Source organism: Indicator indicator, chromosome 7 (genome assembly GCF_027791375.1).
Source record: "Indicator indicator isolate 239-I01 chromosome 7, UM_Iind_1.1, whole genome shotgun sequence".
Lineage (NCBI taxonomy): Eukaryota > Metazoa > Chordata > Aves > Piciformes > Indicatoridae > Indicator > Indicator indicator.
Genome location: NC_072016.1, coordinates 40,073,226 through 40,089,739, shown reverse-complemented (window position 1 = coordinate 40,089,739; position 16,514 = coordinate 40,073,226). Strand labels below are relative to the sequence as shown.

Here is a 16,514-nt window from a genome sequence, read left to right as displayed (position 1 = left end):
GGAAGAGCAGGAGCCTGCTGCCAACCATCCCCTTTCTGACAGCAAGCTTCAGCATAGCCATTTCTTCAGCCCACTGGTGTTGCACAGGCTGGGGGGACCTGGGACCTCGGAACGTGGACTACAGCTTTAGGGCCGAGGGCTGCGGGAGGGGAGGCAGCCTGTGCGTACAGGGCAGCGATGCCTGCTGTCTGCCACAGGTGCAGTGCACCAGCCAGGCCACCCCTCTCCAAGCCCATCAACCTGAGTCATCTGATACCAATTTTCTCTGCAGACTGATCAGGAGAGGCAAGCAGGACACAGTACTGGTTACGAACACAAGAGGCTTTACTTATTTGTTTGCCTCAGACACACGTGTTAGCTACCCCCAACCCCCTTCACTCTCCGATTTGCAGTGCAAGGAATCAGGTTTCTGCTGAAAATCCCAGTCCATGGATATACCACTCGCATTTTTCCATCACTGGTGACAGACTGAAGAGGGGTAATTTGCTTTCAGTATGTTGCTCACACCCATCCCTGACATTTTCCATCCTCTCATTACACACCCTGACGACCCTGTTTATTTAAATACTTGGTGGACCCTAAAACACTATCAGACGTCTGGGAATTTTTTGCACATGAGAAAGATTCAAAGTGCCTGTGATAGAGGCACAATCCATATTTGGGCAGAAGAGTTTGTACCTAAGCCCATCACATTTGAGATGTGAAATCACAGCACTCTCCCACAGTTTCAGGAAAGGAGGCTAATCTCTTTTGCAGTGTCATCCAAATCAATTCAATTATTTTCCTTCTATATTGTTTATCAAAGCTTTTCCCTCAGGTTCCCTTTTTCGATACAAACCGGCTGGGTATCCACTGCCACCTTTAGCAGAAGGGACACAGGAGGCTCACAGTTGCCTTGAATGAGATGCCTACAACCCTGGAGGGGTAGGGACACAGCTCTGTGGGGCAGGGACACAGCTATGTAAAGCATAGCCTTTCTAAAGCAGGGTAAATGCTTCCATCTGCTCTGGGGAGCTTTTGTTGCACCCCAGATGAGAATGTAAAGCCCCGTAGGGAGTTTCATCCACACAGAACATTTGCAGGCAGCTCTCATCTGTGTTCCCTGTTGAAAGGCAGCTGCTACTACTGAGTGTGTGTGCCAGGCCACATAAATACTGCAGCATCTCCTGCAAACCTATTTATGGTTATGCTCTTCCATCTGCCACACGAAAGTTAAGGCTACATCAAGGTGATTTAAGAAGAATGGAAAGAGTCTGTCTTGGTTGCTTCTCTTCTGGTTTGTGTTTAAGTGTATGCAGGGAGCTATGCATTATTTAAGCCCTGTCTTCCTGGCTCTTGCCAGTCAGCTTTGCTTTACAGCAATGAGACATTCACCTGACCCCAACCAGACTGAAACAGTAAGAACCCACTGGCATTAAGAATAGGAAAATGGAAGTGACTCCATGAAGTGTATAGGGATGTTTTCCACTAAGGAGGACCTTAATTCACACTGATGGCATGCAGTGACATCCTTTCCTAGCTGTTCTAATGCCACTGGAGAGTAAAGACTGCATTGCCAGGGTTCATTGTGGTGTGTGTCTATCAGAGCAGGAAGCTGGACACAATCTTGATTATCCATCTAAGAAACATACATTTTGGGGTGGGAATGTTCTTCATTACAGACACTTCCCAAACTTTGTGTGTCATTGAGTGAAAGGTGCCTGTTGCCAGTCTTCCATGTGAGCATGCTGTTATGATTAAATGGCACAACATAAAGCAAGCCTACCTTGTCCACACTCAGTAGCCAGCCAGCTAGTGAATGTTAAAGCATTGCACAGTTCAAGTGATAGCAGATTAAAGCCAGGCCAGGCAACAGCAACAGGTGAGAAACTGATGGGTTCTGAACAAGATCTCTTGATCTAGAGATTGGTATGTTGGAGACAACTAAAAGAATAATTTCTGCATGCTTTCAGACCACCAATTCATCCCAAACTCTACAGGCTGCTGCACAAAGGGTAGCAACTGGATGAGCTCATTTTTCACTACAAAACAAACCCCATGAGCAGCTCTGCATGGACATTTGAACCTTCAGGTGGTGGCTGCAACTCAAGAAAACCACTGAGTAGTCCTGCAGAGGAGAACACCAGCTCACAAGCTACAGTAAAACTTCTGCATCCGAACTAAAAATGGCTTCCCCTCTGCACCACTCCTGCTAGCCAGTGGTGTACAGCCATGGAAGCAGCTGATCATGGGACTCTCAAGGTCAATGCACAAACTTTGGGGCATCTTCACTTCCACCCTGCTCAGAACAGGAAGACAAGGCCATGCTTACCCAAAGCTTTCTGTTGACTTCATGGTGGCAGAATTATCTGCAGGTCTTGCTGATGATGTTCAACCCATTCAGCCAGAGTGTGGTCTCCTACTGACAGGTTCCTCAAACAGCAACCTCTGTGTGTTCACTGAGGACAAAGAAACAGGGACTAGGACGGTAGGTGATAGGTGCTTACTCCTGGACAGCTGACACGCAAACATTCACTTTACATCCTAAAAAAGAGAACAAGGTGGCACTAGCCACAACACCAATGCCACACTCATTGGGCAGCACTGATGGAGCTTGGATTTTGAGCTATGGTTGGCAGTGCTGGTTGGACCTCATGGCACAGAGGTTGGGTGGTGTTGTCTTCTCATGCACGCAGCGCCTGCTTCTGCAGTGTGTTTTACTTCCACTCTGTGGCGTGGCAGACTAAATTAAACAGACAAACACAAATCCCTTGGCTCTCAGTTGAGTTTGGCCTTTGATTTCATGTCCAGGTTTTAATGTTGACAAAGATGACAGATGGAAGCAAGAGGTAAATGAGGGAAAGCTCAAAGACTTGAAAAAATATTTTTGTTTGTGCCTAGGAGCCACCTCCTCCATCTCAGAGGAGGAATGGCCACAGGGCAGTGGCAGATAGCAGACCTGCTATCCTGCTTGCAGGGCAAACTCAACAGCTTCCCAGCCTGCTCCACTCACATGGCCACACAGAGTGCTGTTTCCTCCTCCTCACTCACCCAGGTGATTTAACTGTAAAGCTGCAGAGCAGAGAGGCTGCTCCCTATGAATTTGTCAGGAGAAACCAATAATGTGCACAAACAACCGAAATAAGCCAGGAAATTAATCTCCCCCTCCACCACTCCCCCACCTCCCTTTCAGGCAGACAACAACAAAAAAACAGCATTTGCCTCTCCAGAAGGCACCAGCTAATTAATTTAATTTCCCAGTGCTTGTTTTATCAAAACAAGTACAGTTAGCAGGTGCTGCCTGAACAAAGAAGGGACAGTGGGAAATTGCCTCTGTGGTCCTACTGCAGACGTAAATCAGCAGAACCAGGAGTCACAGAGCAGCAAAAAGAGGAGGCTTTTGGGGTTTGTTTCACATGTGGCTAGGTAATTCACAGATTACACTGGGTTGGAAGACACTCTCAGAGGTCATCTTGTCCAACCCCCCTGCAGTCAGCAGGGACATCTGCAACTAGATCAGGCTGCCCAGGGCCACATCAAGTCTGATTTTGAAAGTCTCCTGGATGCTCAACATCCCTGAACAGCCTCTTCCAGTATTTCACCACTCTCATTGTGAAGAGCTTCCTTCTGATGTCCACTCTAGACCTATCTTACTCCAGTTTCAAACCACTGCCTCTCATCCTATCACTCCAAGCCCTTCTAAACAGTCCCTCCCCAGCCTTCCTGTAGGCCCCCTTCACATAGTGAACTCTAGCTACAAGGTCTCCACAGAGCCTTCTCTTCTCCAGCCTAAATTCTTTCAGCCTGGCTTCACAGGATACATGAAGAGTATCTCTTCACTGATCCTGCTTACCATCCCAGAAACATTTTCCTTAATTTCAACACACACACTCATGCATGTTCCCAAGCTGGAAAGGCCACTGAAGTCAGTTAGAAAGCCCCAGCCCATCAACATGCCCATTCCTCACTGGGATTTCACTCACCAGGAGAAATAAAGCTATGAAAAGCAATACTGCTGGGGTGATTTGTGACACCCTTTTACACCATCCCTTCAAATAGGGGTGGCCTCCCTATCCATCTGAGAACAGCAATAAATCTTGGCCCTGGCAGCTATTTGGCTGCTTCCCGCTGAAGCAGAAAATGGGTACTGCAGGGTCAGAGTACTTCCAGAACATAGATTCATAGAATGGCTTAGGCTAGAAGGCACCTTAAAGACCATCTAGTTCCAAGTCCCCAGCTATGGGCAGGAACACCTTCCACCAGACCAGGTTGCTCAGGGCCCCATCCAACCTGGCCTTGAACACCTCCAGGGAGGGGGCATCCACAATCTCTGTAGGCATCTCCCTAAAAAATTTCTTCCTAACCTTCAGTCTAATTCCCTAATTCATCCTATCACTACAAGCCTTTGTAAAAAGCCCCTCTCCAGCTTTCTTATAGGCCCCTTCAGGTAGTGGGAGGCTGCTTTAAGGTCTCCCCAGAGCCTTCTTTTCTCCAGGCTGAACAGCCCCAACTCTCTCAGCCTGTCCCCATAGGGCAGGTTCTCCAGCTTTCTGGTCATGTTTGTGGCCTCCACACCAGCATCTCCATGTCCCTCTTGTGCTGTGGAAACCAGAACTGGATGCAGTACTCCAGGTGGGGCCTCACAAGAGCAGAGTAGAGGGGCAGAATCACCTCCCTTGTCCTGCTGGTCACACTTCTGAAGCAGCCCAGGACATGGTTCCCTTCTGGGCTGCACCTCCAGACATAGCAAAGCTTCTTGCAGGAAACCTCATGGATGTGCTGCAGTGCCACAGCCAACAGTGGAGCTAGATCTACCCTCTCCCACCCTCCAGCTCTTCCTCTCCCACCTCCAACCTTCACTGCTCGCTGTGGTTTCACCCCACAATTCTAATTCTTCATCACACAGTGCTCCTGCTCCAGAATGAAGCCCAGAGGAGCCCAGGATGATCACTTGTTATATTTCCTTTGGAAAGTGCTTGATGGCCCAAAGGGATTCCTGACAAGCACGATGCCACCACCATCCCTGGTAATTGTGTTCCCAGCCAGCTCTCATCCATTGAGTGTCTATGCACGCAGAGTCACTCAGACAGTGCTGCTGCATCTCCTGTCACCAGATCATTGGGGACAGCCCTGTCCCAAGAACTCCCCACACTACAAACGATTGCTGTGAAAGCTGAACGTGTGTTCCTCTCCGCCCTCTGTCAAAGCCAAAGCCTCTCCAGAACAGGGTGATACATTCCATCTGTCAAACAAAGAGCTGGTAGCAGTGGTAGCAGCACACTTGGGAGGGAGTGTTTGTAGATGTCTAATGGTCTTTGTTTCTTACAATGAAGGTGCTACAGCACATAGGAAAGACACCACAGCTTGGTGGGGGGAGTGGGAGGGAGAAAAAGGAGAAAGATTATGATAGACTAAATGAATAGATACTGTTATGCTGCATGCAATGACCAGAAGACACTAGAAGAACCCTAAGTCATCCTGCTTTGGCAGGGGGGTTGGACTTGATGATCTCTTGAGGTCCCATCCAACCTCTAATGTACTGTGATACTGTGAACCCTGAGTTGTTTTAAATACCTTTTACTATTTCAAACTAACATTTAAACGTTCCTGTGACAGAGCTGAGCTGTAGCTGCCTGCGACGCCAACTGCTTTTTGTAGCTCCAAGGAGCTTCCCCGTTACGAGACAGATGTGTTTATACATTGGTTTTATTAGCTTCAGCATCAGTCAGAGAGCTGCACAGCAAACAGGTTCAGCTATGACACCATTCGTGCTGCCTGAAGAAAGAGAGGCTGGAATAACATTGGTTTAGTCAAGGAGGAACAGTCCTGTGGAGCCTGCAGGCAGACGGAGGGAAAGACAAAGCTGGGTAATGTTTTAGGCCTGCAAAGCAACAGAGTTCCTTCAACCAAAGGGTTGTTGGGAAGAAATGTGGGTAAAGCCGAAGTGTTCTGCAGTCCAGGTGGCACTCGGGGGGCTGCTTCGTGTGCCCACAGATGACCATCACGCAGTTACGGAGGCAAGTTCTGAGGTTCAGGTGGAGCTTTACCAAATACCTCATTTCTCAACCAGCCATGACAGAAGGCATTGATATGGAAGGCTGTCTCAGGCGGAGCTGCTGTTCCAGGGGGTGGCTCTCATTCTTCAAAGTCAATTCTGATGGGGCCACCGGTCAGGATGTGGTTTGCCACATGACCAGCTTCTTCCTCCTCCTCTGTCCCAGCCAACCTGCGGACTCGCCTCCGGCAGCCCTGGGCGCAGCGCGAGCTCTCGTCCAGTGCTCCGCACACCAGGATGCGGCAGTGCAAGAAGACCTCCTGGAGGGTGGTGAGACAGCAGCCCAAGTCAGCATGCAGCCCTGGCAACCACACTGGCCCTGGCACAGCCATTTCTGCCCCTGCATCAACGAGGGACTCAGCCACCAACGCCATCCACAGCCAAACTGGCTGCTCCCATCTGGCTTCTTAGGTGCCCAGGAGAGGGCATGCTTTCCAGCTGAGATCTCAAAGCATGGCTTCTGTCTGTTAGCCAAGGGCTAAAAAGGGAACATGCAGGCATGGAATGATCCTCAAGAGGAAGGGATGAAAACATCAGGAACAAGCTCGGAAAAGTTGGCATGGATTGATAGTGGAGCAGTGCGAAGCTGACCAATACAGGAAGCCTCACTGATAGGAGATGGACTGATAGAAACGTGCAAAAGGATTGGATGTGAGCTGAGAAACAAAGCTAGGAGATCAGGGAGGAAGGAGGAAAACACAGATTGATGAGGGGCTAAGACTGGAAGTTGAAGAAAGAAGATGACAAAGGGGCAGGAAGACACCTGCCTTTTCTTTCCACGCAGCAAACACAGCCAGTGACAAGATCACTGCTTCCTGCCCTCCTAATGACAAGGAGAGTGAGCAAGATCCTTGAAAGCAGCAGTTAGGAAAGCAAATATTTGTGAATGTTTGATCAGTGGTGAGATTTGAAGCAAAATCCCAGCACAGGATGGAAGGATGCAGGTTGGAGGCAGCAGTGACAATCAGAAGCCAAGCAAAATTTCTGAGTTTCGAAAGATCTCATCCATTTTAACTCCCCTGAAGCTCTCCAGGAGCTGGAGTGGTACCTTTATGCCACTTTTAGAGCAAGCAGCATAGGCTGAGCATAACAGCAGTGGCTGTAAGACCTGATTTTTTCTAAAACAGCCAAAGAAAGCTATTTGCATTAGGAAAATGGCATCCTTCAACTCTCCTCCCACTACAAAGCTTCTGCCCCAGAATGCCACAAGCCAGGATGGCCTGCTTTCACATGGAATTAAGCAGTATGGTGGCCTTGTATCTGTACCCACAAGAGTTAAAGAAGACGGAAAGCTAAAGAGATTCAAAACTATAGACTGTCTTGTTTTGAAGACATGCCTAACCTCCCAGGTTTCTGCTTCGTGACTGCAAACACTTTTCTTGTCCAGATTAGAAGGGTCCATTAAACCTATCCTGGAACCAATGATTTTAGCCTCTTGTGGTGTTGATGCTCCACAACTATCCTTCATGTTTTATTTAATTTTAGCTGCATTTATCACTCTTCCCTGAAGAACTTTTGTCAGGCTACTAAAGGACAACTCTTGGAAAAGGCACAGCAGCATCTGCCTGGGGCCAGTCACTCCTCCCCTTCGTGCTCTAATACAGCCAGCTATGTGCTGAGGTTCCTTAGGCAGGTCAGGGCTGATGCAATATTCAAGAGGTGAGTTTTGAGCTTACCTTGTTGTCTTTGCCCACAAACTTGAATACAGGAACCTGGAAATGCTTGGCAAGGTGGTCCTTTGACGTGTACTGCTTCACAGAATCATCAGAAACACAGCTGGGGAAAGCAGAGGGATAGAATTTAATGGGTTTCCCAGAAATGGAAAAAGAGCAACAACCATCCCAGCCTATTTAACCAGAGAAAGCAAAGGAGGGCTTGACTCTCTCAAGCTAAGCTACCATCCATGTTACTTCCTCTTTGGCCACAGGAGCAAATTTGGGAATGGTGGGGAAAAAACAGCAGCGATTGATAATAGCATCTCCAGACAAAGAACAGCTTGGCAGTGGACAACTGGCAGGACATGGTCCAACCCCCTCAGCAGAGGGCCTGCCAGAGAGCTGCAGGCCAGTCTGTCCTCAGTTCACCTTCTGTGCAACAGCCAGCAGTGAGCAGCAAAACTCAGCCTATAATGTATTCTCTGCTTTCTCTATACATATATGGAAGCACATAAATCATGCTTAGAATGAAGAAGGCTGTGCCCACGTTACTGTAGCATCCCAGAGGATGAAAGCCACAGAAATCCAGATTTGCTTTACATTGTTTACATTCTCCTTCCTGCTGGACTTGGTTGGGTGGCTCCAACTCACAACACTAAAACCAATCATTTCAGCTTCTCCACAGTCAGCAGTAGAAAAGGTTACAAAACTACAAGAAAATGAGCTCCTTGAATAAAAATTTCCACTCTAGGTGCAGTCTATTTATCAGCTATTACAGTTTGGTTAGAGTTTGACAAACAACAAAACAAAAAAATGCTGGTGACTCGATAATTACTGCTGCCTGCTGCAAAACCTTGGGCATTCTGAGAGGCCCAAACACTGCTGTCATCACAGAATCAGAGAATGCTAGGGGTTGGAAGGAACCTCTGGCAAATATCAAGTCCATTTCTAGCAAGTTAATTCCAGAAATGGGCACTCTGCAATACATTAATAAAAAAAAAATATATAGTAGCAGTGGTAGAAGAGAGCTGAAAGTCACAGAACCACAGAATAGTTTGAGCTCGAAGGGACCTCTAAAGGTCATCCAGTCCAACCCCCCTGCATTCAGCAGGGACATCCTCCACTAGATCACCTTGCTCAGAGCCTTGTCAAGCCTCACCTTGAAGAGCTCCATCGATAGGACCTCAACTACCTCCCTGGGCAACCTGTTTCTGTGTTCCACCACCCTCATGGTAAAGAACCTGTTCCTAACATCCAATCTAAATCTGCTCTTCTCTAATTTAAAAGCACTGTCCCTCATCCTACCACTCCATGCCTTTATAAACAGTCCCTTTCCATCCTTCTTGTAGGTCCCCTTCAGGTACTGGAAGGCTGTTATTAGGTCTCCCAGGAGTCTTTTCTTCTCCAGGCTGAACAAACCCCAGGTCCCCCAGCCTGCCCTCAGAGGAGAGGTGCTCCAGCTCCCTGATCATATTTGTGGCCCTCCTCTGGACCTGCTCTGTCAGGGTCATGCCCTTCCTGTGTTGAGGGCTCCAGAACTGGACGCTGTACTCCAGGTGAGGTCTCACCAAAGCCCAGGATTCCATTTGCCTTCTGAGTTGCAAGCACACACTGTTGGCTCATGAACAGCTTCTCATCCACCAGATCCAGAGAAAAGAAGCCTTTCCTATGCATAAAATGCTTAGGTGAGGGGAGCAGAGAGTGGCTGTGCCATGGAAGCTGAGCTCTAAACCTTCTATTGAGGAGCTGTGAGGTTAAAGAAGGACTTTGAGCGTAAAGTAACCACCTCAGCCTGAAAATGAGGGGCAGCCTGAGGGGTTCCTTGCAATGGAACTACCTTAACCACACCATGCCCAGATAAATGGCAGCTCCTGACCACATCAGATGAGAAGGGATCACCCTCAGTGACAGGACCTTGGTCTAGGTGCCTCAGAGAGCTGCTGTGTTTACCTCCTGTGCCATCAGTCAATGGCTTCTATTGAGTTTTGGTTTGAGAAAGAGGAAGAACAAGATCAGAAGCAGGAGAGCTGCTTTGGGTCTAGCCGGGCTAGCAGCAGTCCAGGGTATTACAGGGACAGTGGAGTTGGAGGTGGAAAATCTTCATTTCCAGTGTGGTTGCATCAGCACAGGGCTGAGGAGTCCCACAGGAGAAAAATCCCACCTATTGCCAGCTGGAAACAAGGAAGAAAGCAGGGGAGGGGAATTTTCCCATCCCTCAGCCTAAGACATATCCCTTCAAATTTAACTACTGCTTCCCTCTGGAAGCAACAGGTCTAACCTTACATAATCAAACTGATTTTAAAATCCTGTCTTTATTGCCTTGGGCTTTTGGGGTTGGCTTGATGGAAGGAAACTGGGTTATTCCGGAGCTGTTTCGAGCAGGAACAAATCAGCTGTGTATTCTGCTAATTTTACTTTATAATTGCTATGAGCACACAGAGAGACAGACAGCTCCAGTGAGCTCAGGAGCACAGCACCAGCCTTTGGTCTGAGCCAGTGGTTAGGTTTCCATATGGCACAGGGCACGGGGACTGGCATGTCTGGGGACACTGGGGCCTGCACAGCACATGGGGACTAGCATGTCTGGGGACACTAGGGCCTGCAGTGACAACTGCAGAGAGAACAGGCTGGATGAGGCTTCAGCCCACTTATTCCTTTGGTGAAGTTTGAATGCCCTCTGCAGGATAACAGCACCAAAGGTGCTAGTGCTGTAAATGACAGAATCCCAGCATGGCAGGAGTTGTAAGGGACCTTTGGGGATCCTCTAGTCCAACCCTCCTGATAAAGCAAGGTCAGCCACAACAGGCTGCCCAGGATCACAATGACTAGGTGGGTTTGGAATCTCTCCAGAGAAGGAGACTCCACAACCTCTCTGGGCAGCCTTGCTCCAGGGCTCCAGCACCCTCATAGCAAAGAATTTTCTCCTCCTGCTCAAATGGAACCTCCTGACTTCCAGTTTGTGCCTTTTGCCCCTTGTCCTGTCAGTGGTCAGAGAAGACTCTGGCCCCATCCTCTTGCCCTGCATAGGCTCTTCAGCTGTTGATGAGCATTGATCAGATCCCTTTCTCAGGCTGCTCTTCTCTAGTCTAAACAGCCCCAGGTCTCTCAAACTTTCCTTCTCACAAAGACTCTCCAGTCCCCTCTGCATCTCTGTAGCCTCTGCTGGACTCCTTCAATCAGTTCCCTGTCTTTTTGGAACTGGGAAGCTCAGAGCTGGACCCACTACTCCAGATGTGGCCTCACTAGAGCCAACTAAAGAGGTAGGAGAACCTCCCTCTGCTGGCCACACTCTTCTGAATGCACCCCCAGAAGACCACCGACCTTCTTGATCATGAGGACACATTGCTGGCTCATGGGGAACCTGTGGACCAGCACTCCCTGGTCCTTCCCTGCAGAGCTGCTTTCCAGCAGGTTCCCTCCTCACCTGCACGGGTGCATGGGATTGTTCCTCCCTACTGGTTCTGTGGTGAATTCAAGAAACTCACTTCAAGACTTTCTTTGCCTTCTCCCTTCTCTATTCAGCTCACGTTTTGGTCACTGTTTTGAATCCCATCAGTTTCCCTGGTGGTGGTATGTGAATGAATGGACCCTTGACTCTGTGAAGGGTTCAGAGGAACAGCCAAGCCAGACAGTCGATGAATCAATCCTTGCACTACAAATCCACTCATAAAGCCCAGAAATGTCAGGCACAGAAGGACTGCAGCCTTGGTTGAAGGGAAAGCAAACTAATGCTGCAACCTCTGTCAGAAGGAAATGGAAACACCACTGGTGTCTAGTGTCCTCTGCAAGATAATCACACAGGATGTGCCATCACCAGATGTAAGGGTGGATGATTTAGCCTAGCACCTAGGGAAGTAATTGTTGTCCTCCTTAGACGGTTTGGCAGACAGCATACAGGACCTGTATGAGCACAGTTCCTTGACTATTGGGCCATGACATTTGGATGTGTCTTAAATATTGCTTTGGCTAGACCTTCCTCTGTAGAGGACAGCAGACTGGTTCCCAAGTGTGACATTTCCACAGTGTGGTCTGGTGAAGCTTCTAGGCACTGCTGGATGCAAGCAATCCACAGCAATGTTGAACTGTATGTGGCACTGTAACCTGTTAGCACCCAAACAAGTGTCTGAAAGCAGGGGTCACCTTAGGAGCCACAGCAGAGCCTACAGCAGCACTCTCCAAACCTCTGATGCAAACCCCATTACAGCAAACCCACAGATCCACCTCAGCTGTATCTACCAAATCTTGAGAAGATCAATAACCGTAAACGCCTCCAAAGACCACTAACCCTAAACGTATCTAAAGATCACAGCCAAACTGAAGGAACATGGGCTTAGGGCACTGACAGGCACCAGAGAGAGAGCAAAGCATAGGGAGCTCCTGGAGCTGCAACCAGGATGAGCCATGGAGTCTTCTGGCTTTTATGAGAAAATAAAGAAACTTGGTCCAATTGCTGTGGCAGCTGAGTGGCAGTCAGCCATGGCAGGATTCTGCCGATCGGTTTGGCACCCCATGGGCTGGCAGAAAGAGGACATCAGGAAAGGTATCTTTTCTACAGCAGCCAACTCAGTTATCCACCAGGCTAGTGACAGGGAAATGCCAGCAAGGGCTGTGCTTGGAGTAACCTCTTTCACTGTCTCCCACTGCTTCTCCCAATCATTTTGATGCAACAGGCAATTTCAGCTTGATGGCCAAAGGTTTGGCTGCTGCTGAGTGCTAGGAACACAGCAGGCAGGCTGCTGTGGAGAGCTGAGAGCATTTCCTGTGTCGCATCAGCAATGCAACTTAGTCCCACTGCCAAGACCTGTCTAAATAGCCAGCAAGAGAGGGAGCAGTCAACTCACCCATCTTGTATCAGGTAGTACTTGAGGATCTCGTCGATTTTTGAGGTGGGAGTGGCGAAGCAGCTCTCGACCAGTGTCTCCAGTCCACTGACATGTACCAGGGGTTCAATCCCAAAGTACAGCGAGTCCCGAAGCTTGAGGGTGGGAAGAGCACCCCTGTAGGGCTCATCAAAATCTTTGTCTTTGAAGATCTCAAGAGTGAAGGGAAAGATGCCCTGGTTGCGGCTCATGATTTCCAAGGGAGAGTTCTTGAGGTTGGGCACATAGCCTTCGGAGATGGTGTACCGGCGCGGGAACTCACAGGTCACCGGGATCAGCAGCTTGCTGGTGCGGACAATGATGTCCCCATTGCTCCCTGGGGTCTGCTTTGGCAAGCCAGTCACCAGGTTGGTGGCAATGATTTTGTCATTTACAACCTGCAGCAAAGAACGGATTTGAAAGGAAAGTGAAGATCATTGAGGAAGACCTCTTGGGGTTCAGACTAGCAGCTGGGTTTCCCTTGCTCAGATAAGTCAAACTGGCCACTGAAAGTACAGCTTGTGAGTGAACATGCTGCAGCCAGAATGATGCTCACCCTACCTACTGAAGATCATTGAGGAAGACCTCTTGGGGTTCAGACTAGCAGCTGGGTTTCCCTTGCTCAGACAAGTCAAACTGGCCACTGAAAGTACAGCTTGTGAGTGAACATGTGGCAGCCATAGCAATGCTCACCCTTACCTGCTGACTAAGGGCCTCTTCTCTCAGCTAGCTGTCACCTTCACTGCGCTGTACTCCTGCAGGGAACAGAGGAATTTGCTTCCAACTGCTACCCATCTGCTAAGAGGAACTATCTGGTTGCTGACCAGTCAGTTGCCAGGGCAACCTTTGAAACATTATTGGGGGATCAGATTCTGTCTCAACCACAGGGTGAAGAGTGACACCACTTGTGCTTTCTGCACCAGAATGATGGTGAAGCTACCCTTGTGAAGCAATGGCTGAGGAAAAAGCAGGACCAATGCTGGCAGATGGACATCCCTGGAGAGGAGATGGACTGAATTCTCTGACTTTGAGATGCCACCTCAGGTCTGGTCTGAGGCCAGTCGCAGGGCAACATGGGAAACTGCTCTGATGGTACAGCTAAACCAACTTCATTCCCCACAGAAGCTACAAACCCAGGAGATCCCACAAGACAGGACAGGCATACATACGTCTACAACAGTGCCACAGGACTTCAAGGAAAAATGGATGTTGACATGAGTGCCGTTGGATACTCCTTTGCATGAAGTGTTGATGAGGGACAGGTCCAGGCCTCCAACCAGGTCCTTTGGGATGTTGACCTCAATAGAGCTCGACTTGCACAGCACTGGAACTACAAAAGCCACAGATCCACAGGTTGCATTGGGTTGGAAGGGACCCTCAAAGGTCATCTCATCCAACCTCCTTGCAGTCAGCAGGGACACTAACAACTAGATCGGGCTGCCCAGGACACAACAAGTCTGATTTTGAATGTCTCCAGGGATGGGGCCTTAACCACCTCTCTGGGCAACGTGTAACAGTATTTCACCACCCTCTTTGCAAAGAGCTTCCACACGTCCAACATAAATCTACTCCGCTCTATTCCCCTCATCCTATCACTCCAAGCCCTTCTAAAACAGTCCCTCCCCAGCCTTCCCGTAGGTTCCCTTCAGATACTGAACTGTAGCTCTAAGGTCTCCCTGAAGCCTTCTCATCTCCAGGTTGAACAGCCCTGATTCTTTCAGCCTGGCTTCACAGGAGAGGTGCTTCACTCCTCTGATCATCTTTGTAGCCCTCCTATGGGCCAGCTCCAACAGGTCCATGCCTGTCTTCTGTTGGAGGCCACAGAGCTAGTACTCCAGGTGAGGTCTCACCAGAGCCCCCAGAATAACAGTCTGCACTACAGATCTACCAGGGAGCTGGGGAAGGGCGATACTAATAATTATTGGGCAAAAAAGTGGGGATTATAGGGATTATATGCTTTATGATTATTATTTTACCATAGCAATCCAACTACCTATTTTATATCCTTACCTACTCAACACAAACCTCCTGAGCTACCACTGCCTCAGATTCTTCTTGATGCCATAGAACATGACAAAGATGTCCACTACAGAAACTTAGCTGTGCACTATTTCCAGCTCTACTTAATACCCAGCACAGGTTTGCCTGATATTTCTTGCACTGCTATGTCCTGGGAAGAGCCTTTCACAGATATGGATATCAAATTCACACCACCTCAGGCAAAGCCTTTTTTTTTAGACCCCTAATCAGATTTTACATCAAACCCAGAGTGTGTCAGAGCAAAGGAGAGCAGTTCCAGATAGATGCTGTGCTAAAATGGAAGCAGCTCAGAACACCACATTTACATTTTTATAAGCAATAAACCCATCCCCTGCCAACCATCCCCCTTAGCTCACTCATTCCACCTCCCTCCAAACTTTGAATTCTATGCCAGGTCTCCATGTGAACTTTTTGCAATTAAAATTCCATTATGTAAGAGGTGGGAGAAAAGGCAGAGATTGGATGAAATGAAAAAGGAAAGAAGAGGGAATAATCTTCAATTAAAAAGTAATTGCTATAGATATTCCTTGGGTGCCTGCATATCTATTCAGGTACAAGACAAGTGTGCTGGTGCAAATATCAGAGAATCACAGAATGAGAGGGGTTGGAAGGGACCTTTAGAGACCAAGTCCAACCCCCTTGGCCAAGGCAGGTTCACCTAAAGCAGCTCATGCAGGAACACATCCAGGCAGGTTTTGCATGTATTCAGAGAAGAAGACTCCACCACCTCTCTGGGCAGCCTGTTCCAATGCTTCAGCACCCTTAAATTAAAGAAGCTCCTCCTCATGTTTAGATAGAACTTCTTACATTCTAGTTTGTGTTCACTGCCCCTTGTCCTGTCACTGGGCACCACTGAAAAAAGACTGGTCCCATCCTCCTGGCGATCACCTTTTAAGTATTTCATAGATTAATAGAATGGTTTGGGTTGGAAGGGACCTTGAAGATCATCTACTTCCAACCCCACTGCAGTGGGGAAACACCTTCCACTAGGATCCACTGCTCAGGGCCTTATCCAGCCTGGCCTTGGAGACCTCCAAGGACAGGGCATCCACAACCTCCCTGCAAAACAATGAGGTGTCTCACCACCCTCACTGTAAAGAATTTCTTCCTAACACCCAGTCTAAATTTGCCCTCTTCCAGCTTCAATCCATTCCCATCCTATCAGCACAAGCTCTTGTAAAAGTCCCTTCCTGGCTTTCATGTAGCACCCTTCAGGCACTGAAAGGCTACTCTAAGGTCTCCCTGAAAGCCTTCTCCTCTCCAGGCTGCACAGTCCCAGCTCTCTCAGCCTGTCTCCATAGGGTAGGTTCTCCAGCCCTCTGATCATCTTGGAAGCCCTCCTCTGGACCTCCTCAAGCAACTACATGTCCCTTTTATGCTGTGGGCATCAGAACTGGAGGGAGTTCTCCAGGTGGGGTCTCACGAGAGCAGAGAGGCAGAATCCCCTCTGTGTCCTGTTGTGCTCAGTGCTTCAGATGCAGCCTGCTGGACTGCCAGTGACCATTGCTGGCTCATGGTGAGTTGTTCATCAACTGACACTCCCAAGTCCTCCTCCAGACTGCTCTCCAGCCACTCCTTGCCCAGCCTATATTTGTGCTTGGGATTGCCGTGACACAGGTGCAGGACCTTGCACTTGGCCTTTATTTATAAGCATTGCTGAGATCCTCCCTCAGGCTTCTCTTCTCCAGACAAAAAGCCCAAATTCTCTCAGTCTTCCCTCATCAGAGAGATGTTCCAGACCCCTCCTCATCTTTGTTAGCCCTTTGCTGTACCCTCTTCAGCAAGTCCCTATCTTTCTTGAACCAGGGTGCCCAGAACTGGACACAGTATATTCTGGTCTCTTCCCAGCCAGAAAAACAACTCCCCTGCAGAATTTGCATTTGTTTTATTTTAAAATCTCATGACAAAACTTGTGACAAAAGAATT

General features: G+C 48.7%; 1 protein-coding gene across 1 annotated transcript in view; it reads right to left on the bottom strand.

Moving 5' to 3' along the window:
• Positions 1–6,114: 6,114 nt before the first annotated feature.
• OIT3 (oncoprotein induced transcript 3) overlaps positions 6,115–16,514 on the bottom strand; it is a 28,104-nt gene continuing 17,704 nt past the window's right edge. Inside the window, exons 6-9 of the mRNA XM_054382471.1 lie at positions 13,718–13,878; positions 12,531–12,946; positions 7,711–7,810; positions 6,115–6,294 (exon numbers count right to left, since the gene is read on the bottom strand). Coding sequence (XP_054238446.1) covers positions 6,115–6,294; positions 7,711–7,810; positions 12,531–12,946; positions 13,718–13,878 — 857 coding nt within the window. The remainder of the gene's footprint in view (positions 6,295–7,710; positions 7,811–12,530; positions 12,947–13,717; positions 13,879–16,514) is intronic.